The following is a 23,107-nucleotide window of genomic DNA, read 5'->3' on the forward strand; positions in this document are numbered from 1 at the left end:
ACTTGAGCTGAAGTTGTAGACGGAACCAGTTTTGTTACAAACACAGCTTTTGGGGGCTTGCGACGGCTGACAGCCACAAGACCAGATCCCTCAGATACACCAACAGCCAGGGGACGCGGTAGGGAGTTCTTGGGAGTGCGTTGCTGCAGGGGTAGGTGCAGGGGCGGATGGTCCAGGCAATGGGATTTCGAAAAAACCACCTTCGAGCTGGGATCGGCCGAGAGAGGCGATGCGGCAGGCGAAGCGCTCTGCGACAGCGGAGTGGGGGGTATTGTTTCCGCGGACGACGCGGTTGGAAGCAATCAATCAATCAACGTTTATTAGAGTGCCCAGGAACAGCCGAGGCCTTGGTTCTGGCGCACTGAGGAAGACAAAATGCGCTGGCGCTGGCGTCTGACAGTATCCAGCCCATGTCCGGCCATAGGGGCCGCGGTGTTGTCGGTCTTTTAAAGTTCTCCTTTCGCTTTGTTTTACTTAGTCTTATTTACGTTGTGTTCAGTTTGTGGCCGTAGCGACTGCTACGACCGTAGGAGAGGGAGCAGCGGGACCTTAGCAGTGCAAAGCCGCTTCGGACGGTACGCCAGGCGGACGCCGCGACGCACGCGCACACGTGCGCTCGCGGTTTTCGGTCTCCGCCGGACGGATTTGTGTCGGCCTAAACAGATCTGCTGTTAAAGGGGCCAGGTGTCTTCTTTTACGATATTCCCGCGGACACTGAAACACACTAAAGTTGATAGTGGTTTCCTCTCATGGATGTGAGCAGCGACCGAAAGCGCATCCACCTGAACAATATGTTCGCGCTCGCCAGTTGACGACAGTAGATGATGAGAGACTGGAATGGCTTGAACTCGTGTTCCTTATAGTGGGCCTCAAAGATGACAGTTGGACAAAAAATTCCCTGAGCAAAGGAACTCATCACCCTCTTGTATTCACAACACAATCAAATGTTGCGAGCATGTTTTATTTTTGCTCACGTACCGAGAAAATGCATTTATCATCCTCTGCTCCACTCTTTCTCACTGGGGCAGGTCGATTTACGCTCTCGGATTCACCGCGGACAACCCGTGCAAGCAATCCAGCATCCGGTTTTCAAACATATTTCTATGCCGTGTGAAATCTTCGGGCTATTCGTGGTGAGTCTGAGACTAAAATCGAAGAGTTTCTTGCCTTCCCCCTCTTCTACTGCCCGCGCCCTCTCTATTTTCTGGTTATCCCACGTCCGTTCAGAAGGGGCCTTGAATTTTTCAATTTATTCTCCGGGTTGGCTGCTGTGGATGAGCGAGATCCCGCAGTCCGTTTTTCTCGCGTAGCGAAACGTCACTTAATTTCATGAGGAATGCAGATCGTCGTTGATTTTCTCTAGGCGGGCCCCTCTTGCACCACGTGAGCTGAGAACCTCCAGAAAGTTGTTTGCCTGACCTCGGCCACTCGATAACGGGAGATCGAGTGGCCTGGGAGCCAGCGGGCTCGAGCCAAACGCTGTTAAATCGGAATGAAAACGCCGCAAATCGGAAACTCGGTGCGCACTAACCTGCAGGCGCAGAATTAATGTTAGTGGCTGCTCGAGTGGTTGATGGACAAATCAAAATCTTCGTGTTCAACTAGCCCAAGAAAAACTATTGAAAGTGTGAACCTGGGTCTTCTGTACAGCGCCTATTCATGCTACACGTATGGCAGAATAGCCGAAGGTACTGTCAGACGCCAGCCGCGTGGCAGAAGAGCGCACCATGCGTCTCTCTCCAATGAGCGACCTAGCGAGCTGCCAGGCATCTTTTCATAGGAGGCGATGGTCGGAGTGAGTGAGTGAAAGTCTTTTATTAACACAAGGAGGGCCCAGGGGCCGGAAGGGGGAGAAGGGGTTAGGGGATGGGAGAGGTGGTCACGAGGTGATGCTCATTTGAAGATCCTGGAGAGGAACAGTCAGTTCCTGAATGCGCACATAGGGGTGGTGACCCCGGCTAAACTACTTTTGCGAGGCCACTCTCGAGAGCGAAGCGCCCAATGGCAGCGAGGAAATCGGGGTCGCTGAGTGTCGTGGGGGGTATCTCGCTTGGATTGGGTAGGGCATTCAACAGGATGGGCCGGAATGATTGGTACGCAGAGCAGTGCCAAATAAGGTGGGTCAGGTTTGCTATTGTATCTGTGTAGCAATATGGGCAGTAGGGTGGAGGATCGCCGGTCGGCTGATGCCATTTGCGTGTGATGTGGGGAGTCAATGCAGCGTTCGTGCGAAATTTGTTAATAAAAACTTCAGGAGGACGAGTTAGGGATGGGGCGTTATGCAGGAAACCTTATAGGAGTGGCAGCGGCAAGGCGGTTGTGCCTAGCCTGGCGAGCGTTATCCAGCTGTTGCCTGAGGGAGAGCGGGGAGCAGGGCTGTTAACCAGTGGAGGAGTTGCTTGAAGACTCTCCTGCGCTGCGTCATGGGCAGCCTGGTTGCCGGAACCCAGAGCCATTTGTACCGGTATCCACGCAACACGTACAGAGGTACCATTGCGAGCAAGCAGACTAATCATATGTTGAATCTTATGAACCAGAGGGTGATCGGAGAAGGGTTTCCGGAGCTCACAGCGCCATTTGGGAGTCAGTCAGGAACCGAATGCGGAGTGGTAATGGGGCAGACGTCTCGTAGGTGAAGTGGTCGAGGGCTGCGAGGATGGCATGTAGCTCAGCGTCCATTATAGAATTAGTGGATGTTCGTCGAGTGCGAGCACCGTCTAAACTAGGTAAACCTGGACATCACCAAGCCAGTCCCATGCGGCTAGCAGACACGCTCGCGTCTGTGTAAATGTCTAGTTCATCAGGGAGTTTAGCCGCCAGAGTGCGAGAAACAGCATGATGGCGAACTCTGGATCGGGATCTTGGGACGCTTATGCTTTGCAGATTGTCAACCCCTAAGGGTCGTTCCCATGGAGGAGGGGCGGCTGCGGTAGGGGACACGTCCACCCGCACAGCCCAGCTTGAGTGTACTAGAAGTTTTAGAGTGGCTCGACCGGCCGCCCGGAGAGCTGCTTGTTTCACGCAGGAAATAGCGGCGGCGCTGTAGTCAAAGACCACTAAAAGCGGCGGCCGGCCGCGCGCACGGCCGCGCTCCCAGTCGGTCCAGGAAACGATGCTGCTTTACGTGCGGAGCGAAATTTGTTCTGCGGCGCGTCCAATTGCTTAAAAAATTCGGCCCATCTCCCCGCGAGGGGGACTCGAGTAAATGCGTCGCATAGGGGGTGGGTGTATTGCGTTAACGTTTAGTGTTTGGGGAGTTGGTGGTAGTGAATGCGTTGTATCAGCAGCTTCTTGACGTAGTTTGAATGAGTCAAGGATATAAGGCGCGTTCGTAGCCTCCCATTCTGTGTCGGCTTTGTTGCGCAGTGGGTAGAGCACCATGTACATTGCGTTCCGCCCGCAGGGTCGAGGGATCGAAACCAGGCGCCGGATGGTATTTTTTTTATATAGTGTAGGGGGAGGGGTGCGGACTGCGACTACGGACGTCAACGCGGGTGACATCGTGAGTTACTGAAATGCTCTGCATTTAATATACTGTAGGTAGAACGGACTGTGGGTAACGATGATGATGATGAATAAACCAGGTGAATATGAATAAATTGAGACCAGGTGCTGATGTTAGGGCACCCGCCCGGTGGGAGGCTTCCTTAGTCCGGGATTCCTTGGGCTATGCTGGCCACCCGTGCCCTCTCCACCATTCGTCGCTGGAGGTAACGAAATGAAAAATAAACGCTGCAGCTCATTTTTCGTTAGCTGTGCCTTTCCCGCTCGGCAACAACGAAAAATTTATTACGGATTGTCCTTTTGTGCAGCATTCGTAGCAGATTGTAAATAAAGTAATTGCTGCGACATTTTCGCTATTGCAACTTCCCATCAAAAAGTATTTTGCGTGAAATTGCCGGATATGAACGAGGTCGTGATTGCTTTATGATAGTGTCCTTATTCTACTGCTTGATGGACATAATTGGTCGATACAAATGGCATGAAAAAATATCAGGACTGGGATGATGGCTTCTCAGAAGAATTTATTTATTGTCGTGCAATTTACGCTTGGACTGCAGTTATGTGGGTTAATATCATAAGTTGCGTTTGTTTTTCATTGCGTGAGTTGTTATTATGGAAGTATTTAAGCAGTGACCCGCTTGTGATAGTTAGGGGTCACCGTGGTGTTAATGGTGTCACCTGGCAGAACAGCAAATGACACGCACAAGCGAGATATCTTTTTAACTAAAAAGGGGTTAGCCCAGCGGTTGGCTCAGTTCTCCCAATGACCATCTTTCATAGAACTATTCTCGCAACGTTCTATTCATCGCACCGCCTTTCACCGGATTCGGTCAAGAAAGGAGTTGAATAAAATTACAACAAACTTAATTCTCAACCAAAGCAAACATAGATAATAAAATATATTGACCACGACAAAAATGAAATATAACACGGGAAAGCATACATAAAGTCTGCTATAGAGGTAAAGTATCAAGAACGCTAACATGGAGGTTCAAATAAACGGAACTGGAACAAAATACACATTTTGTTTTCATTTTCAATAGCCCAGCAAATGAAATGTAACGCGGCAAAGTATGCACAAAGTGTACACAGGTAAAAGGAATAACGCTAAGGAATAGCGCTAACGTGGAGAATAACGCTAAACGAATAGCGCTAACATGGAGACTTAAATTGACGTTTTTGAAAAACGCATTTTCATAACTCGTCCTCGATAATTAGCGACCGCTAAGTTTAACGTGTTGCTTCCGCGTTCGCATGTAATCACGGAACTTGTCCAAACCTTTTATATATATATGAATCGTATACATCGCATCACAACGTATACAGAACCCAACAAAATTTGCTGTGAAGGTCACACTGTGCTGGTCGCAACCAACGCCGTTAAGATGTTTGTTGTGAATAAGGGCTGGAGCATTCCCATAACGCTGTCATGGTGGAGCTCCTTGTCGCGGAAGCAACCGGTAAAAATGTCCTAGAGATCGCTAATAAACTTCAAAAAATGCACGGAAGGATTCAGAAGTCCCCCCAAATTATAAGAGGGAATACACACAGCGGCACCTTCCCCTGGCATACAGGAGGCACTAGTTGGTCCTTCAGACTTGACACTTCGTTGCGACATAGTAGGTTAATAAAATAAGAAAGCCCACTAACGACAGTACAAGCATCAACGGTAGGTGTATCCCAGAAGAAGGCTCTTGGTAGTTTCGTTCCAAATAGGAACGTAAAAGAGCAGTAAACTTTATGCAGCCTATATATGGGTTCCCCTCCGCTTTTGCTTCATGCGCAGAGTGAAGAAGAGGAGGGGAAAACGTTCCTGGTGCCTGTTCGTCAAATTAACCCCTCGTTAACTGGAACTCTCCTATCTCAAAATATCTTGTCGAAATTACGCCCATAGGTGGGCGCTTTATCTCGAAACGTTTTTTTTCGGAGGAGCATGGATATCTCGAAATAATGGCAGAGAGGACACAAGGCAAAGTCTCCTGCAGGCAGCTGATAAGGTCCACGTTCGCATGCTTGCTCCCACTACGCGCCGAACGTGGTCGTGAAGTGCAAGTTTACGCGGAATACACGTCCCCGTTACCGGAATGCTGCCTGGCAGGTACATCATTGAGATAGCTGTGGACGACGTAGCTGATCGTGCGGACGAGGAGGAGCCCCCAGAAGTGCCTACAACGGCAGAAACAACATACATACTGCGTCTGCTTCGTAACAAGGTAGAATGTAGCGGTGGCGACCACCAATTCATGCGATGCATTGAGAAGCATGCTTTTCTGGGATGCAGATGTGAACGCGAAACAGCCGAGCACAGCACAATTCTTTCTTCTGCAATAATAAAAAACTATTTTTCCTGCGAATTATTTTGCCTTTATTACGAAATATCCCCTGTGCCTACAGGGGAGATTTCCCTACAGGGAGAGCTCCGTGCTTTTGTTACCAGCACTAGCTGTTGTTTCAGGGACCTGGCCCCAAATTTTCTGCATTTGACTGAACTCGAAACTCCGCGTTTATCTCAAAGTTTCCAGCTAATTTTATGACTTCAAGTTAACGAGAGATTACTGTATATCAACAACGTTTTCAAAATACGCATCAAAAAATGAGAAAGTATCGTTGGGGGGAGTCGATAATTTTATGTGGGGTCGTAAACGTTTAATGTTTCCTCAAATTCAGTCATGACGTTCTGCGTCTACTGTCTAGATCAGATGACCAAAGGCGCGGGTTCGATTCCCGGCCGCTGCGGCCGCTTTTGTGATGGATGATAAAAGCGAAAAACGCCCGTGTCTTCCAGATTTCGGCGCACGTTAAGCATCCCCATGGGTCAAAATTAATCCGGAGCCCTCCACTACCGCTTGCCTCATCGCCCGTGTAGCGCCCGCGCGTTAAACCTCATAATCCAAAATAAATCAGCTGCGAAAGCGCAAAACACCGTAGCGAGCAACGCAAATCTTGCCGCGCTCAGGCTGGGAGCTGGTGCCGGGGAGCACCAACTTTTCAGCGGTCGACGACAGCATCCCCGCCGCTATGCTGGTTTTATTGTCTGCGCGAAAGTCGACCCGGCGGAACAATCGGAAAGGCCGCCGCTCGGGCCAAGCCCAGCCGCGGAGGAAAAGAATGCGCAAAGGAACAACGCTCAACTAGTCCGGCGGACACCGTTGCGTTAGGTAACACCAGAGTCTTTCAATGTTTTACTGGTCACGAAACTTCGGCGCTCGTTTCATATAGGGACCGCGCGCGCCGCTACAGGCGCCACCGCCGCACGAAGGTCATGCAGCCGCCGCGCGTGCGGCGTATTGACCAGCTCTTGGCGTGCAAACGCTTGCTGCTTTTGGTCTCTGCGCTCTGATTAAGTGTGTGTTTTTTTTGCGTAGTAGTTAGCGATGAATAGTCCAGTCATTGTGTATATCACCTGCCTTCAATGGGGTTTTATTTTTCGTAGTAAATTACTGTTGACTTAGGCCGCGAACGGCAATGGCTTCTGTGTGCTCTGGCACAAGCGCTGCGCCGTCGTGTTTACGGATTTTAAAATCTATATTGCTTCTTTTAGTGAAGCAAAGTTGTAATTACCACATACAGGGTAGCTCCGTAAAAGAATACAATACAAAGATAAAAGAATACAATTAAAATACAATAAAAGAATACAATAAAAAGAAACTGAAAGAAACCAAGTACGCGTCGTTCAGACTACGCTAATGAATCCGTTGATTGCTCTGGATTGCACAGAACGCTAAAAGAGATAGCCCAATAGTATTGTCGTTTCGATGAGTGGGTACATATTTGAGAACATCTAAACACGCTGCAGAAACGCGAAGGATCAAAACACGAAGAGATATACGTTGCACCATATGTCTTTCTGCATCCACGCTTTGCAATACTCGAAAGAACAGCAAGCGAAAAAAGAACAATAAACTTAATAAAACTGATCTTAATACACGCAACAAAAAATTTCAATGTTACGAAGGGAGACAAAAGAGCGTGGTCCAGCGTACAAAAATTTATTTTTTCGCGCTGCGATGTGCAGCACACGGAGAAAACAGAATATTTCCACGTAGCCAAGAACGAAGCAAACCTTCTCTGAACGCAGCAAGCTAGCGATCTCCTGCACTACAAAAGACTAGAATGAAACACAAACGTCGAAGAAGCAGTCCGCAGTGTGACGTGAACAGATGAACGTCGATAAACAGCTGCGCGGCGTTTGCTATGCATGCATTACTCTTGGAACGTTATTAATTTCAGATACATGGAAATAGGACCGAGAAGATTGTCGAAGAAACAAAAAAATCAAGTTAGCGACAAGGTGGCACCCTTTCCATATCAAACAATATTGCCTGACGGGACGTACGACAAACAGAGCAAATGGGCGCTCCGGTTGAAACGCCAGATAAGAAACCGGAATGGGCCACGCGCGGTTACAAAACAAACAAAATGAACCCTAAGGGATAATTAACGGAAATATGAAAAGTAAAAGCACAAGGACGTCACAAAGCTGTTTTTGGTGTTGGTTGTAGGGTTTAACGCGCTGACGCAACGCAGGTGATGAGGCGCGCCGTAGTGGAGGGCTCCGGATTAATTTTGTCCACCTGGGGATCTTTAACGTGCGCCGAAATCTCGTACACACGGGCGTTTTTGCTTTTCGCCTCCATCAGAAAAGCGACCGCCGCGGCCGGGAACACAAATCTGTTTTACATGCGAGCCTGAGCGCAAGGTAATACAAGTTTGCAAACAGGTAATGTAGCACCGCTACAACCTGACTGATATGAAAAAATCCGGCTTTAATTGTTAGCCTTGTACAATTCTTGGTCCACGATGCTCTCAAAATGGTACATTGCTTTTTCCATTCTCACACACAGTGCATTTCCACACACTGTCACACACTTATAATCGAAGCTGAAATCTCCCGTTGCTTGCCTTGGAATGGCGCGCCTCCAATTCTCACGCAGCTGCCCGTCGCTCGGTCAACAGAACAAGGAAACATTTTCTGTGGTATCGTAGTACAAGGAACGACATCCCGGGACCCAAGACATGTTCGGCATCGTCGTTGCACTACTTAAGTCTCATCACAAGAGCGCGATATGCACGTCACATTTTTTTACCGCACAAAACAAACACAACTCGCCGCGGCTCCGCCGTTCGAGCCAGCGCAACGCCGCCCGAGGAGTGACCTCAGTGAGAGGGTGGCGCCACCGCGCGGCGGCCAAACGCAGCATATGAAGCTCTCCCATTGAGTTACGGAGCAGTTTCGTGACCAGTAAAGCATTGAAGGACTCTGGTAACACAAACGACCCATTCCTAGAGGACATGTAACACTATCTCGCACGCTGTTTGGAATACGCTGCACTTTAGTTTGAAACGCGTTGTGTCGTGGCACGGTGCTGTGGCTCTTTAGGTAACTACATTTTTAGATGCACTGCATCTCATTCACTCGCCTTGTCCCTGCATCCGGCGTCGTCGTCGTCGGCGACCGCCCCTCCCCCGTTCTCCTCGCCGCGCGAGCTGCGCTGTCCGCCGCTCACCCCCTCTCATCCCCGATGCCCCTCTCTCGTGAGGGGCATTGGATTGGATTCGAATGGATTGGCTTGGCTTGGCTTGGATTAGATTGGATTTGGATTGGATTGGATTAAAGTGGATTGTGTTGGATTGTGTTGCGTCATAGCCGCGGCAGACGCAGTGCCTCCGGCGCGTGCCCTCACCGTTATGCGCGCTATAAAACGCGGTGCCTGCGCCTCTCCGCTCCATCGTTCCAGGGCCGTTCCTCCACTGTCCAACGCTGCATCGTGAACCCCCATGCGTCGCATCTACACAGGGGTTCCCGCGAGGGGAGGCGGGAGTTTTTTCTGCGTTGTAGGCCGCCGCTCGGGCCAAGCCCAGCCGCGGAGGAAAAGAATGCGCAAAGAAACAACGCTCAACTAGTCCGGCGGACACCGTTGCGTTAGGAAACACAAACGACCCATTACTAGAGAACGTGTAACACTATCTCTCACGCTATCTGGAATACGCTGCACTTTAGTTTGAGACGCGCTGTGTCGTGGCACGGTGCTGTAGCTCTTTAGGTAACTACATTTTTCTGCGTTGTTACCTGCTTAACTGTTGCATCCACGCCGAGCACGTGGATGCAACGGGCCATGGGATTGATTGGGCTAATTCAAGAATCATCTGCCGAGAAAGGAACTTCAGATCGCGGCTTTATCTCGAGTCTCTGGAGATACAGAAGACACGCTACGCCCTTAAAATCGGAACGAAGGGACCCTCCCCCCGTCGTACACGCGCTGCTTACGTCACGTGCTGTAGAGAACGTAAGCAACCATGAACTTTCCTTCCCCTCATTGTGAACAAGGCTTCCGCAGCGAAGCCGAAACGTCTTGTTTGTTGTTGTGTTAAAGTTTTTAAAGTTTTTAGCAGTTTATTTTGGTCGGTGTCTCCTTTTTACTTCAGGCGACTAGACTGAATACACATTAAGTGACCTAACTGAAACCTTGCGGTTTCCTCCCGCACGGATGCCCGTGGTCGCCTGATTAAAAAATTCCTAAAATTTTCGGGAGCATGCCTATTTCCAACAAAAACAAGACTGCTACATACCATAATGTACTACAGAAGACTTTTTCTCACCTTGACCTGGATATTAGTTAATCAGCTCTTTATCCATCTGTTGAGTAGGATCTTGGCACTGACCCATATGGTAGTGGCCACTTCCCTACCCCACTGACATTTAAAGGCAAAGGTCCAAGCAGTCCATCTTCCCCGAACAGGTTTAATGAATCAAAAGCGAACTGGAATACATTTACCGCACGCTAAAGTGTTCGCTAGAGCAACCTTTGGTCGGATGGAGCCGTGGGGTTGCCGTGGCGTTCCGGAAGCGTGCCCGTGTGTTCAGTTTTCATGCTGACACAACTTTGACCAACATTATTTTCGGATAATTCATTTTACTTCGGCAACAGTGCTTCCTCGACGCATTTGGCGTCAATATGACCATTCCTTAAACAGATTTGTTTTATTCTTTGCGCCGTTGGCCATTTTCTTCTCGCTTGAGACGGCAGATATTTACTTTGCCGAGCCGACTATGCTTTCGAAAAACTTCTTCGCTCAGGTGAAGGCGAGCAAGACACCGATAAAGGCGTCTGCATCAATCATGGAAAGCAGCGGCCACACGTCCACAGCTATTGACTACCAGGGAAACTCTCCACAGACCAGCATCACCAGAACGGGAGCACTGAGTGAGTTGAGCGATGTGAGGTCCCGAATGCATCGCTCACTATTGCTGCTACTTTGTGGCGTGAGGCAGCGCTGTGGTGCAAGATTCTGCTCTCAGTAGGACGCGTATCGAGAGTCGCATTTCTATCGTGGCAGCTGCAGTTTAATGTGGCTGGTATTCTCCGTGCTTGCGTCGCGACATGTGTAAGATCACTCGGAGCGCTCCCCAATAGTTCACGGGTCTGAAAACTGACAGATAATCTTTGACATCAGGTTAGAAAAGCCTCGTTGACGTAACTACACCGCATGCACAAATATTCGAAGTTAGTCTGTAAGCTTAAAAAGCGTCTATAGTGCCGGAGAAAAAGACAACTCAACCGTATGTCACTTCAGCGTCTTTAGCTGTATGGAACCTAGCACAGAATTGCGGGGGTAACAGTGTTACCCAAATATTGTTACGTTACAATATTTTATGAAGTTTAATCTCAAATGGCTCAGACGTCTGTTGAGAACGAAATAATGAGGCCTCATTGTTTCGATGGGCGTGGCAGGCGCTATACTTTCAAGGCAGTCATGCCCTGGTGATAGAGAGGGCGTCGGGGACAAGTACAGCATTTTGCTTTTGGATCCTTTTGCTCAGATAAAAAAAAATTCTGAGTTGCCTCCCCACTTTGTTCTCTACACTTTTTATGAAGAATACAGAGTAATGACATTGAACTTCAAGACTAAACTTTGTTTTGTATACTTTTTCTGAGGAACACAGAGTAATGAGAATGAACTTCAAGACTAGAAATGCAAGACCGTAAAGAAGGAGCCGACAAGAGCAGGTGCTGCTCTTTTTGAGTTTTTTTCCCTTGACTCTTTTAATTATCGTCTCATCCCTCCGACTCACCCTCGTCTTGTTAATCCTCAATTCTTTACCAATGCACTGGCCAAACTCTAAATGTGTGACGCTCTCGTGTATGAGTGGCTGTATCAAGATCTCGCTCCTGAATACGCTCTTCTTTTCATCAGAAGCCTCACGACGAACGTAACAACCGTCGCGCGGGAACCGCAAGGTAAAAGCCCGCCATGTGCTGCTAAATGTGGGACCGCGTCCTCTTCATCCACGCTAGTAAGGGAAGGGGGGATACGTCGTTGTCACCGGCGAAGAGGAAAAGTCCGAATGCAGCTTTTTTTCTTCAAGTCATTTAGAGGCCGTCGCCTCGGCTTGTTTCGTTTCTGACTAGCACGCCCCACAATGTTTCGCTGGCACAGACGTCGTGCGGTTGTTAACAAGCCGCGTTTCAATTCGTTGTGGCCCTCGATAATGAAAGGAAACGGGACGGGCTCTGTTCCCTTCAGCCATGGAACGCAGGGACGGCTCAGCCGGCGACAAGGTGGACCTGATGCTGTACCGGAGAAAGAAGTTCAAGTTCGGGGGATTTGGCTTCTCCATGCGGCGTGTCAAGGGAGAGGAGACTTTCTTTACATACGTGGACGTGAGTGTATCGCCGATTTACGCATGTAAAGCTCTGGCCTTAGACAACTAGGGCTTCCGCAGGAAGGGCAGTAAAACGGCTGCTCATTCATAACATCACACTCCGTGCGCGACATCAGGATGCCGCAAGCAACTTCACGTGATCTGGCTTAACAGGAACATCCCTGCACAGTCATCGTCAGTTCACTTGCATGCGAAATTCCAGTTTCGCCGGCGCCGTACCTTTCAAAACATTTAAAAAAAATTCCCTGGAAGATTATTAATATTGTAATTCTTTATTCGGAAGGGGGGACTCAAGGTCTAGTAAGCGATGGGGAAGGCGGTAAAGGAGGTGAGAGGAGGAGGAATAACTTTATTTGCCCAGCGTGTCAGCGCTAAACGCGCTGGATGAGAGTGGATCCCTCTTCACAGGATTCTATATGCTGCCTTCGCCACCTGGCCCCTGGTAACCAGCCGTAGCTGATCCTCCAAGGCGGGGCTGGACAGCAAGATCTCCCATCGCTCGCTAGGGGTAAGGGTGGGGTTCTTAGTGGAGGAGTTGCTGATGAGGGGTGGGTGTTTTGGGCTGACGTCGCACTCTCCTATCATGTGGCGAAGAGTACCGAGCTGCTTGCATAACGGGCAGGTCTTGTTGTACTGATTTGGGAACATGCTATTCAGTAAGCGAGGGTGAGGGAAAGATCCTGACTGAATCTGTCGATACAGTACTTGCTGCTCCCGCGTGAGTTCTGGGTGCGGGGCAGGAAGTTTCTGCCTATCCTGTCGATAGTGCCGCACTATCTCTCTGTAGGTCACCATAGCTTCACCTCTGGCCTCCTCCTCAGCCGTTACCCGGTACGTTAACGCGCGGGCCTGTCGGTGGGCAAACTCATTGCCCTCCACCAAGGAGTGGGCTGGAACCCATAGTAATTCAACTTGGCTCTCCGGAGGCGTTTTGTCTCTCAGGATGCGAAGTACCCGCCGGGACACCCAGCCTGACTGGAAGTTCCTGTACGCCTGCTGTGAGTCGGTGACAACCTTGGAAATTCCCGGAAGGGTCAGGGCTAGGGCAATTGCCAACTCTTCCGTTTCTTCCACATCTCTGATTTGGAACGATGCGCTTGTCAGCAGCTCGCCCCTAGTTGTCACCACCGCCACTGCTCTGGTCGTCCCCTTGTTTTTGGAGGCGTCCGTGAAGACGACACCGTCTTCGCTCTCCAGTAGCCTGTTGAGGGCACGAGCCCTAGCCCCACGCCTGCCGCCATGGTGAGCCGGATTCATGTTCTTTGGGAGAGGCTTGGTCTTGATTGCGTCTAGCCATTTGTCCGCAAGCTGTTCTCGATCGGTCAGCTCTGCCACGCTCCAGCCGATTCTATCCAGGATACGGCGGCCCGCCTTCGTGTGACTCAGCCTCTGTTTTTTGGCTGGATGAGTACATCCTTTTGTGTATCCTCATGGTACTAGCGAAAGCCCACAGGGACATAACAGTTTCTTTTGGGTGAGCCCCCTCTTCAACCCCCCCCCTTCCATCTAAACGCCCCTCCCCCTTCTAAAGACCAATAAAATTCATTCCACCACCACCTTGGGTGAGCCCGGCCCAGAGGAGGCGATGCCTACTCCTGGAGGGTCTTGATGTACGGAGAAAGATGGGCTCTTCTCTCCACCGTGAGCCCCGAGAACTCCCACAGCATGTGGTGCATTGTGGGCCTTGTTTGCGCGTGACACGAGGAGAAGGTCACGATGGTCGTCTCCCCGGAGTTTTTTGGGGGTTCTCGTAGGTGTCTTGAGCGCCGGGGAACATATGCCCGCCAATTTGCGAGCACGTCCTTCGTAAGAGCAGCCCCGGCTCTTATTTTCTGTACCATCACTTGGGCTCACCTGGGCAGTCCTCCTGGCAGTGGTCGTGGATCATGGTGTGTAGCGGCACGGAGCTTCGCCCTATTGTCTTGCTTGGCAGTGGCTCTTTCATCCGCTGGGTCTGGGTCGTGCGTGCTGGGGGTGTGATGGGTCGGAGCGGACACTTGCTTCGTCGCTCACCCACGCGTGGGCGTCCTCCTTCCCGACGCCACTTGCGTGTCCCGGCAGCCAGTTCATCCGCACGGTAATGCATTTCATTGTGCAAAGTCTCTTCGCAATCGTCTTGATGAGGTGGCTTGTGGATCCGATGACTGGGGTGCAACCGAGTCTTGCCACCGCCTCTCTACTGTAAGTATATATGGCCAAAGTCTGCCCCTGGTGCTCCTCCGCCCGGTAGCCCTGTTCGATGTGGTTCGCCAACAGCAGTACCTCCTCGAGCTCGCATCGCACTGTGCTGGGCGTGGTGTCAAACCGAAACGTCCTTAAACACAACTGTTGGGCAAGTTGGCGCATTATGATTGAAAACTAGAGCGCGATTTGGACAATGACACACAGGAAGGACGACGGGACAAGCGCTCGTCCCTACGTTGTTCCTGTGTGTTGTCGTGCAAATCGCGCTCTAGTTTTCAATTATAACTGAAACGTCCGCCTCGCCCGTGGTGGCCCATCTGCACAAGCAATGGTAACGCGATTGGCGGTCGCATAGATGGCGGCGTCCACAAATATTGCACCTTATTGCAGGTCGGCTAGCCCAGCGGCGGCGGCGCGCTCCTCTCTGTTGTGGTCTTTCCTGCAGACCCTCGTCATGAGTTTGGGGGTGCGGATAAGCTCGTCCTTTCAAGGGGGGATTGGCATCGGTGGTGGAAAAATCGGCGACTTGTCGCTCGCCGTGTCTTTGATGAGATGCCGGATCTGTGCCCCGGTATTGGTGGTAGCTCGTCTCGTTGCGTGCCGTTTGTATCGCTCCTTTATGATGGGTCGTAGTGGAGGAAGCCTCGCAAACCGGTAGAGCTCCTCGGTTCTGGTGCGCCTGGGCAGACCCGTGATAGCTCGGAGGCACTCGCGGCGCAGCGCTTCTAATTGCACGTGTTGCGCTTATGTGAGCCCGAAGCAGACCGCCCCGTAGCAGGCCTTCGGTGTAAGTACCACCTGGGTCAGCGTACATATCGCCTGCGTCGCCGCACCCCCGAAGCCATTGCCTATCCGTCGGATGATACTGGGCTGCTGCCGCAACGTAACCTTCAGTTGTCGGGCCCACTCGTCGGCTCCGCCCTGTTCGTGCAGTGGGACCCCTAGGATCCGGATCCAACGGGATGCCGTCCGCTAGATGCATCGACCGCCTCGCCGGATGTCGATGACCTCCCTAGTGCGCGTCGCACCACCTAGAACAATGTACTGGGTCTTTTCTGAAGAGGCGCGCATGCCCGTAGCCGTAAGCCCCCGTTCAATGGCGTCCAGTTCACGCTGCACCGCCGCAGTGGCTGTCTTGACGTCGGTCGAGCCATCAGTCCAGATGGTGATATCGTCCGCGTATACTATGTGCTTCAAGTGATCGATTGTCTCGAGGAGGAGGAAACAACTTTATTGGGAAAACACCTGCGGGGACGCGGCCTAGGACGTCGTGATAGCTGGGCCCCTGTCAAGGCTTACTTGCGCGTCCTCTGTTGGAGGAGCACTTTCAGGCCGTTGACGGTTCAGGGCAGCCATCACCAGCTGGACGGCCTGGAGTTTTGAGTTGTAATTGACATCTCTCGCTGCTGCTGTAAGCTGCGGCGGGAGCGTGGTGCCTTTAGCTTCTTCTGGATGAGTTCGGCAGTCCCATAAGACATGGGCCTCCGTGGATCTGTCTCTATTACAGAGTTTGCACAGACCACTGGTATACACTTGTGGGCAAATATGCTTAGCTATCACTAGGGTCAGTAGAGAGTTCGTCTGCAATTGTCTATATACCACTGTCTCTTTCCTTGTTAATTTGTGATGGGGTGGGGGAAAGGTCCTGCGGCTACGTCGGTACCACTCCAGGATCTCCCTGTATGTGGTGAGTGGTGTCGTTTCTTCAGGCACCTGCAACCCTGGTGGGAGGCTCGGACTCTCGAACGCTTCGCGGCTGGTAAGCGCGTGGGCAATCCGGTCCGCCTCCTCATTGCGGTTGCTGTGCCCTTCTCGTGAGTTCAATGGGCCCACGTGTGCCGGGAACAATCTTATAGTCACTGGTGTCGACCGGGGGGGGGGGGGGGGGTACCGCACACCCTCACAACACTGGGGGTCACACTGTTTGTAGCATAACTGGTGATCGCTGAGCGAGAGTCACTTAACGCCGTGGAGCATTTCGGATTAGTGAACGCCAAGGCGATGGCCATTTCTTCAGCGTGTTTCGTGTTTTTGGCTTTGATGCTGCCCGCCGTGTATAGGTCGCCAGTGGTGGCGGCTATCACCACTGCGGTGTAGGTGTCTGGTCGGCCTGGGTGTTTAGCGACGTCGACGTAGAAGGCTCCTGTGTCCGTGGCGTGAGTGTCGGTTAGGGCCTTGGCTCTCGCGAGTCGTCGTTCTCGGTTGTGGTCTGGATGCATATGTCTGGGGATGGGACATATACATAGGTTGTGTAGGAGATTTCGTGGCAGTGGTAGTGATTGTTCGCTGTTACGTTGTGATTCTTGCTTGCGAAAGCCCAGTGCGGGTCTGCAGTAGCCTTGTACGTTGCGCTGTGCTCTGAGCCTCGGCAATTTCTTCGAGAGTGTTGTGTACGCCTAATTCGAGAAGATTCTCCGTACTGGTGTGGATGTATAGGCCTGTCGCCATCTTGTACGCCTTGCGGATGAGTGCGCTGAGGTTTTGGCGTTCCGCTGTCTTCCAATTGTGATAGGCGGCCACGTATGCGATGTGGCTAATGGCAAAAGATTGCAGCAGGTGGAGGAGGCCGACCTCTTTCATGCCTGCATAGCGCGTGGATATTTTCCGGATTAATCTGATTGCTGTGGTGACTTTGGTTTCCAGCTTATTTACGGTGAAGCCGTTGCATCCACGCGCGTCGAGGTGTAAGCCCAAGATCTCGCAAGGTCTTTACGTGAGGGATGACGGTCCCGTCTCTTGTTCTTAGAATTATGCCGTCGGCCGCCATGGTGTTCGTGCGTCGCCCGTAAGGTGATAGAACCAAGAGTTCCGATTTGGTTGGGGAGCATATTAGTCCAGTGTCACGAAGTCGATCTTCGATGACGTCGATTGCTTGTTGTAGGGTAGCCTCTATGTGGCCGTCGCTGCCTCCCGTAACCCACAGGGTGATATCGTCGGCATAGATGGTGTGTTAAACATCGTGATTGGCCACATCGATCATGACCAAGTTGAATAACATGGGGGAGATCACTGATCCCTGCGGCGTGCCGACGCTTCCCAGCTGCTTCTTGGGGAGCTGGATGTCCCCGGCGTGTCTCGAGCTCACCAGCGATGTCGCGCATCACAATATTAAAGAGCATAGGAGACAGGATCTTCCCCTGTGGCACCCCGACTGCATTATTGAAGGTCTGTGGTTGGTGGTGGCTGTCGGTGTTATTCTAGAATGTCCCGTATTTTAGGAATCCTTTCACAAAACTGGTGGTGTGTGAGCCAGCTCCACACTCGCGATGTACTTTCACGGTCCGGGTATGGTTGACCGTGTCAAAGGCCTTCTTCAGGTCTACGGCTACAACGATGGCTGGAGGCTTGGTGTGGCTGCGACGGCGCCCTACCGTACGGCAGAGCATTTGAAGGCTATCGGGCGTACAGAGCCCGAGTCGAAACCCGGTTTGCGTGGGCCGCAAGTATCCTATGTGGTGCTCTACTATGTAGGTCCACCGCGCCAGCCTCATGTGCTCTACCAGCTTACACAGGGTGGACGTAAGCAAAATAGGTCGAAGGTTCTGCACTCTCTCATGTCTCTTCGCAGGTTTAGGAAGTGGGCATACGATCGAATGGCGCCACACTGCGGGCGGTCCCCCGGATTGCCGCAGTGTTCACCTCGTCCAGGAGCTGTGTACGGCCCTCCTCGTTTAAGTTCCGCACCACACCATGTGCCACGTTATGCCACCCTTGCCTGGTGCACTGCGGACGTTTACCACCTCTAGCGCCACAGAAAGCTCCTGTAGCGTGAACAGGGCGTTCTGGTCTAGTTCGTTCGTCATTGGCTCTGGTTCGTATTCGCTGGGATTCGGTGGCATCTGTCGTTGTGGGAAGAAAGGTTTCGGCTGCCTCTTTCTCAAAATCGTCGACCCTCAAGCAGGTGGCGAGCCTTACGTTCTTCGTGGTGTTTGGCGCCTTTGTTTTACCGACCATGGTACGGTGCATGCGCCACATTCGATGGCTACCTGTTGTTTCGTCGAAAGACGCGCAGTGTTCCACCCAGCGAGACCTCCCAGGTGCTTAGTGTAGCGTCTCGCCTGGGCCGTCTGGTCGCTCGCACGAACAAGATCTTCATATCTCTTCCCGTTGGTGATGTAGCGCATGTGCAGGTGCTCGCGGGTATCCCTGAGGTTGGCAAGGTCCGGCGTGGGCCAGTTTTCATCCACTTAGGTCATTCGAAGGGCAGTCTTCACCGCTCGGCGTACCTTCTCCGTGATGGGTAGGTTTCGCTCGCACTCTCTACCCCCTCTCGAAAGGTATCGCAGTCGACGGCACGCGCTATGCGTCTCCGCTTGTCTACGCGGATCCAGTGTCTACGCGGATCCAGATTGGGTACTGGTAGGAGCCCATGGGATCCACGCCACACGGCCACTCCCGCACAGTTCCCTGATCTGCCCAGCTTAGGTCAAGCACTGTGTCTTGCTCGCCAGCGTGTAACCCGTGTTTTGTTGGGTACTCGAGGTCATTGGTGAGCATCGGTAGCGCTGCCTCCGTCGTCTGCAGGAGCTCTTAACCCCGTGGATCTGTCTGGCGGTGTCCTCAGTCGGTGTGGTGCGCGTTAAAGTCCCCATCGATCAACATCTTGTTTGATGGGTAGTGTCTTCGAAGGAATAGGATACACTTTCCGTCACCAGGCCGCCCGGAAAATCTCCGAGACCTCCGCAGCTCGAGTCAGGGCGACCGCCGTGGTACGACCCCAAAATCACATTCCGGCTTCCTAGAGTGGCACGAACAGCCACTATTTCATGGTGTTTGGTTCAGTGCTTGGAAGTGTCAATGTAGGCATGTGGGACGTCCCGCCGCACAAAAACTGCGGCCTGTGCCTCCGCCCTTATTTCGCTTGACCCCCGTGGCACTCTGTGTTCGATTGTGGGTAGGAGGTATTCGACGTATCCTGATATTCCGGGTGTTTCGCCCCTGGTCTCCTGTTCTCCTTGTCTCCTGGCTGGCGACTCAGAAGAGCTCGGTGAGCTCTGTCACACATTCCCGAAGAGAGCGGCAATTCCCTGCATGATAAAATTTAGCTGTGAATTTCGAACGTTTATTTGATATTATTTCTAACTGTCTGTCCATCTTATACATTTAATAATTAGTAAATGAGCTTGTGCCGCATGCTTTTGTTAAAATAGTGCACTCACTGAGAATCAAATTATGTTTGACTCATCCAAAACTGAGTCCAACACCGTAGAAAATACATATACTTATTCGCGTACTTGTTTGCAAGGTACGCCGATACTTTTGGCCTAGTTGTCGGCCTTGTTGCCTCATTCCTCGGAAACCATAATGTGACTGCGGTCGTCGATGTGTCGTATATCTCTCAGACCCAATATGCCGTATAGTTGGCATGCCACAAGACTTACGCGTACCTTTTTTTCTAGGGCAGAGCTACAATACTCTGTTTCCTTTTGGGTTGTTGCCCGAACGAACTATACGGTCCGTACCCTATGTCAGTTTAACGAATTCTACACAGATGTCTAGAAAATATTTCACCTGGTTATAGGTAGCTACTCTTTTAGATAAACGCGTTCCTCAAGGCTCTCACAATATTCCACTTCCCGCTTGAAAGACGGGTTTGATAACCTTGGGGTTTATAATACCTTCATTTATTCACAATTATAAGCAGGACATAATAGCCCTAGACCCTCCTTTTTTTCTACTGACCTGCAATACGCCTCTACTAGATGAATTTACCAACAAATATCAACTTTTAATATTCTAGAGCTATACAATGTTGCCCAAGAAATTTGCGAAAAAATTTTGAAGGTCCTTACTTACTTTTTACGATTCCCTCATTCCGTTTTAACGATTGCTTGCAGTTCTTGTAAATAATTTGGGCGCATGAAAAGTCTACATGTATTCGGTCGCCATTTGTAAATAGCATTGCTTAACGCTGCGCGGAGTATAAACGCTTCTTTAATTTTACTCACCTTAAAGGAGTGAAAGGACTGCAGTATATTGTGTGGAGGTTCGAATAGTTGCAGCTTCAGCAGATTTTACCAGCGAAGATGATCTATGCTTGACATATAGCAAAACGTTGTCCCTGTGTACGAACGTGTGTCATAAAAATATTGTGACGTTGCAGTGAAGTTGCAGTTGCAGTTCGTAATAAAATGAATTAACAGGCAAATACCAGCCGGTAGCTAAGGCAGCTCCAATGTCCAAGGAACCGCGTGCGAGGCTCTCAGCGTCGTCGTCGCCTTTCTCCAAGGCTATGTACATCTTGACTTCCGAATAGTGCAGTGGCGCGTATCCCTTGTCTATAACTGAACACCAGGATAATCTCCGCTAATTCCTTGAAGTCCTTTCCTTTGCCAAGGTGCGAGAGCCCGTGATACAACCTCCGGCAGTGCGAGCACCGGCGCGGTGCAAACGACGGAAGGAGGTTAGAGGCAGATTAGATCGCGGGAATGGTACGGCTTCAGACGGGATATGTGCGCAAGCTGCGACGTTGAATGAGGTGAGTGCGAAGGTGTGAGGGATCCAATTTCGTAGGTCACGGGAGTTACCATGCGTAGGATGCGGTAAGGGCCCGTGAAACAGCAGAGCAGTTTTTCAGAGAGGACGACATTGCGCGATGGGGTCCACAGGAGTACTAAAGTGCCAGGGGCGAAGTACACATCGCGATAGTGCTGGTGATAGCGTCCTTCTGGGCTTCTTGTGCTGTTGAAAACCTGGCGCGGGCAACCTGGTGGGCCAAATCAGCGTGCGCTACCACGTCTCGCGCATATTCGGTTGTCGACGTCGCCGACTGTCCAATGGCAAGGCAGGGTCGCGCCCAAAAAGGAGAAAAAAAGGAGAGTAGCCAGCAGTGTCGAGGCGAGAAGAATTAGCAGCAAAAGTAACGTAGACTACGGGTACGTCCCAGTCACGGTGGTCGGCGGACACGTACATGGCGAGCAGCATATATCGGTGAGCGCATTGTTAAAGCGTTCAGTAAGTCCGTTCGTCTGTGGGTTTATAGGCGGCGGTAAGGTTGTGCTTGGTACGGCAGGAACGAAGGAGGCTATCAATAACTTGAGACAAGAAGTACCGCCCACGGTCCGTAAGCAGTTGACGAGGAGCCCCATGGTGCAAGGTTACATCACGTAGGAGGAAGTCGGCTACGCCTGTGGCACAGCTGGTGGGGAGGGCACGTGTGATAGCGTAACGCTTGCATGATCGGTGGCGACAGCAATCCACTTGTTTTCCGACCGGGAGAAGGAGCAAGGGCCGAGAAGGTCCGATCCTACATGGAAGAATGGTTCTGTGGGGACATCAATTGGTTGAAGGGAGCGGGCTGGAAGAAAACGAGGTGTTTTTCGGCATTGGCAAAGGTCACAAGCCGTTACGTATCGCCTCACGGATAGGAAAAGGCCCGGCCAGTAAAAGCGCCGACGCACGCGGTCGTAAGTCCGAGCCACGCCTAGGTGACCAGCTGTAGGCGCGTTGTGAAGCTCGCGGAGGACGTTAGAGCGGAGATGCTGAGGCACACCAAGTAGCTCCTCAGGCCCGTCCTCGCAAAAGTTTCGGCGGAACAAGACGGCATCACGAAGCATAAAGGCACGCGTAGAGGGGTCGGCCGGCTCGGAGCTGAGACTTTCGATGATCTTGCAAAGCGATGGATCAAGGCGCTGATGGTCAGCAATCTTGAGCAAGTCCGACGGAGCGAATACGCGGGGTCGTAGCCATTGTATCAAGGGTCAGGGGGTCAACAGGTTTACGAGACAGGCAGTCCGCGTCCCTGTGCATTCGACCAGACTTGTAGACCACCGAATAGTCGTATTCCTGTAGCCATAACGCCCAACGGAGAAGTCAGCTGGTGGGGAAAGCCAGCATAACACATGGTGATCCGTAACTACAGCGAATGATTTGCCGTACAAGTACGGACGTAATTTGCTTATAGCCTATACAAGTGCGAGGCATAAACGCTGAGTGATAGAATAGTTGAGTTCGGCCGGGCTCAAGAGGCCACTGGCATACACTATGTCTCTGGTGCGACTGGCCTATTGCTGGACCAATACAGCTCCTATGCCATGCCCACTTGCATTAGTACGAACTTCTGTCGAAGCCGTATCGTCCAAATTGGGCAAAGTTGGACAACGAGTCAGACGGTCAATGAGAGAGGAAAAAGACGTGGCTTGTGCGGAGCCATATGAGAACGAGGTATCGGTCTTCAGAAGATCCTTGAGCGGGCGAGCTATATCAGCGAAGCTCTGGATGAAGCGGCGGAAGTGAGAACATAGGCCGACAAAGCTGCGAATGTCCTTTGCGGATCGAGGGACAAGAAACTCTTTGATGGCGCGCGCCTTGTCAGGATCAGGTCGCACATCATCAGCGTCAACTACATGTCCCAGGATCTTGTGTTGCTGGCCGCCGAAATGTCATTTGGACGCCTTGAGCTGGAGGCCGGCACGATGGAAGACCGCAAGGATGTCCGAAAGACGTTGCAGGTGTGTCTCGAATGTTGGGCAAACACGATGACGTCATCCAAGTAGCAGAAACACGTCGACCACTTGAAACCACACAGAAGCGAGTCGATCATCCTTTCGAATGTCGCTAGTGCATTACAAAGACCGAACGGCATGACCTTAAATTGGTACAAGCTGTCCGGAGTTACAAAAGCGGTCTTTTCGTGGTCCATGGCGTCAACAGCAATCTGCCAACAGCTAGATCGTAGGTCGATAGACGAGAAATAGGACGCACCGTGAAGGCAATTGAGGGCATCGTCTATTGAGGGAGCGGGTAAATGTCCTT

General features: G+C 51.4%; 1 protein-coding gene across 1 annotated transcript in view; it reads left to right on the plus strand.

Moving 5' to 3' along the window:
* The window catches only part of LOC144165191 (microtubule-associated serine/threonine-protein kinase 3-like), a 156,084-nt gene that overhangs the window by 103,226 nt on the left and 29,751 nt on the right, over positions 1-23,107 (plus strand). The window contains exons 12-13 of the mRNA XM_077695303.1: positions 10,583-10,709; positions 12,031-12,167. Coding sequence (XP_077551429.1) covers positions 10,583-10,709; positions 12,031-12,167 — 264 coding nt within the window. The remainder of the gene's footprint in view (positions 1-10,582; positions 10,710-12,030; positions 12,168-23,107) is intronic.

The sequence above is a fragment of the Haemaphysalis longicornis genome, unplaced genomic scaffold (genome assembly GCF_048455015.1).
Source record: "Haemaphysalis longicornis isolate Haplotype H1 unplaced genomic scaffold, Haemaphysalis longicornis Haplotype H1 scaffold_14, whole genome shotgun sequence".
NCBI classification, from domain to species: domain Eukaryota; kingdom Metazoa; phylum Arthropoda; class Arachnida; order Ixodida; family Ixodidae; genus Haemaphysalis; species Haemaphysalis longicornis.